The sequence below is a fragment of the Gavialis gangeticus genome, unplaced genomic scaffold (assembly GCF_001723915.1).
Source record: "Gavialis gangeticus isolate Ggan-Ray unplaced genomic scaffold, GavGan_comp1, whole genome shotgun sequence".
NCBI lineage: Eukaryota > Metazoa > Chordata > Crocodylia > Gavialidae > Gavialis > Gavialis gangeticus.
This window is the reverse complement of record NW_017729031.1, coordinates 42,194,096-42,197,171: the sequence shown is the minus strand read 5'-3', so window position 1 is coordinate 42,197,171 and position 3,076 is coordinate 42,194,096. Positions and strand designations below refer to the sequence as shown.

The following is a 3,076-nucleotide window of genomic DNA, read 5'->3' as shown; positions in this document are numbered from 1 at the left end:
CAACCCCCCCCCCCCCCGCCCCCGATGTTTCGGCATTAGGATGGAAAAGCTGGTCCCTTCCTCATGGACTCTACATTGGCCGTAGCCAAGAGCTGAGGGAGTCATAGTGGACACATCACTAAATGTATCAGCTCTGCTCAGCAGCCAGCAAAAAGGCAAAGAGCAGGTGAAGGATGAAGAAGGGAATTGTGAACACACAAAATAAAAGCATCACAGGGTCTCATAAACCCATGGGGTGTCAGCACAGGGATTGCCAGCTGCTGTTTACTGACGTGGTGCAACTGGGGAAAGAAACCATCCGCACCAGCTGCCATGGTGCCTCCTTCCTTCCCTCTGGGCTAGTTCGGTGCTCATGGGGCATGGTACCCGTTCCCACGTGGGCACCAGGGGACAGCTCAGCCTCTTGCAGCCGCTGGCAGGGCTTGAGCTACACGCTGCTCTGGGCAGGGACAGGCCTCTTGTATGTGCTGGTCAAGCGTGCAGCCTGCCCCAGGTCCCACCCCCCCCCAGGCTCTCAGACAATGGGGTCAAGGGCAGTGAGGAAGCACCAGCTGCACTTCAACTCCCCCCACCCCCCATTCCTCCCCCAGCCTGGCACCTTCAACCCTGCAAATATTTCTATGGGGCTTTTATGAGGCCTCTGCTGATAACAGCAAGTGCAGCTGCCATATAGGGCCCTGACCTTTGGCACAGGCAGCCGGGAACCCGCGGCACCTCGCCAGGCCTGGGCCTATCCCGCGCCACACCTTGCTGCAGCACTGCGATTGCTTCTAGGGCGCTCAGCATAGTTTTGCAGATGTGGCGAGACCAGCATGGACACGCACACGTGTAGACATGGACACGCACAGGCATGGACACACTTGGACGTGCATGGATCCATACACAGAAATGTGCCCATGCATGGACACCTACACAAATACATTTATATGCGTGGACACAGACACGCACAGAAATGAGCATGTATGGATGCACACAGATGTGGACATGCCTGAACATGGACAAGCACAGACAAGAATACACACAGGCCCACGCGTGCAGACACACAGATATGGACATGTATAGGCGTGGACATGCACAGACATGCATGGACGTGTACATGACCACTCATGGGCACACGCATGACAGGGACATGTGAGCACCCACACAAGCAAACGTGGACACTGCAGGTCCTGCAGCCCCTTGGGAACGGAGCTGGGGTGAGGATTCACACTCCCACCTTCCCTGTGCTTTGAACTGTGCCACCGCAAGCCCCCCCAGGACAGAGGCCATAGCAGCCACAGACGTCCTACCCAACCCAGACCTCCCCCTTCCCCCCTCCCACCTCTGCCTGAGCCAGGATCCCCCACCAGACGCGGGTCCTATGCAAATGCAGTCTGGGCAAGCCAAAACCTCCCCTGAAGTCTTGGGTGTGGGACACGGCTGAGATTGCCAGGACTAGGGCGACCCGTGGAGATCACCAGGACGGGGGAGGAACATGGCTGAGATCATGGGGACCGGGGGCAGCAGCTAAGATCACCGGGAGCGAGGAGGCTGAGGCCCTGCTCTGTGCACTGGATTTATTGGGTAGCATCTGGGCGAGGTGGCGGCCGCCTTGAGGGCCACGGCGGAGCATGGGACAGAGCCCCCCATGCCGGTGTCCCCAAGCACTCAGGGGCTGGCACCGCCTCAGAAGAGCCCCTTCTCCTTCTTGAGCTTCTGCCTCTTCCAGAGCGGCAGTGCGGCGAAGGCACCCCAGGACATCCCGAACACGTCCTGGAAGTCCCGGTCACTCAGGTGCTCCTGCAGGCACAGCAGAGTTAAGGGTGGGTGCTGGGGGTGCTGTGTGAGCCGGGAGGCTGCAGAGCTCATACCAGGGGATGGAGGTGAGAGGCGGGGTCCGATGCACATGCTGTGCATGTGTGCGCACACACACCAAGCCCCCTCTCACCTCCTTCTGCACGCACACCAAGCCCCTCACCCACTTCTATGCAGATGCTTGTGTGTATATGCACACCAAGCCCTTCTCACCACCCCCCCACACGTGTATGCACAGCAAGCTCCACTCATTTTCCACACACGTATATATGTATACTGAGCCCATCTCATCACCACCTACACACACACACACACGTGTATATGTATGTACGTGCACATTGAGCGCCTCTCACCACTTTCCCCACACACAAACACATACACAACCCCTCACCACCTTCTACACACGTGTGCACACACACACCAAGTCACTCACCCTCTTCTACACACACATATATACCAAGCCCCTCTCACCTTTTACACACATGCACACACATGTGCATGCACATGTGTACATGTCATGAGCTCCTCTCTTCACCCTCCCTCCCCCACACACAGGGCCTCTCACCTTTTACACACACATGTGTACCCACACACCAAGCTCCTCTCACCACCTCCCCCAACACACACAATCCCTCACCATCTTCTACAAACACACCCCTAAGTCTCTCTCACCCATGTGTGCACACACAGCATATGCACACACCTACTGTGCCTCCCTCATTACCTACCACATACACCTGTGGACACATCCACCTCCTGCAGGCACACCAAGACCCTCTCCTCTCTTTCCTCACACACACACACACACGTATGCGCCCCCCATACACACATGTGCATGTTCCCCCTCTCCCTTCACCTCCTAAGTGCATTGCCCACATATGTGCATTCATCCCTCTCCCCGCCTCCTGCACACAGTGGGCCCCTCACCACCTCCTACACGTTCGCGTGCATGCGTGCACACACACACACACACACACGTGTGGGCATGGCCCCTGAGCCCCCCTCTCACCTCCTTCCTGCTGGGGTCCACTCCCTGGGGCAGTTCCTCTGCGGCCTTGTTCAGCAGCTCCTCCAGGGGGAAGGTCTGCAGGGTCCTTGAGCTCAGTGTGTTTGTGGTCGTGGTCGAGGTCGTAAAAACCTCCTGCTTTCCCGTGAGCCCCTAGGAGACAGCGAAGAGGCAGGGGGAGGGGGGGGTCACATGGGGCTGCAGCTTGGCTTCCCCAGACCACCCCCCCAGCACGCTCAAGGGGCACGGCTGGTCCCATCCAGGCACGGGCAGATC

At 58.2% G+C, this 3,076-nt stretch overlaps 1 protein-coding gene across 1 annotated transcript in view; it reads right to left on the bottom strand.

Moving 5' to 3' along the window:
* Window positions 1-1,544: 1,544 nt before the first annotated feature.
* The window catches only part of VIL1 (villin 1), a 28,143-nt gene continuing 26,611 nt past the window's right edge, over window positions 1,545-3,076 (bottom strand). The window contains exons 16-17 of the mRNA XM_019522820.1: window positions 2,804-2,953; window positions 1,545-1,779 (exon numbers count right to left, since the gene is read on the bottom strand). Coding sequence (XP_019378365.1) covers window positions 1,666-1,779; window positions 2,804-2,953 — 264 coding nt within the window. The 3' untranslated portion in view covers window positions 1,545-1,665. The remainder of the gene's footprint in view (window positions 1,780-2,803; window positions 2,954-3,076) is intronic.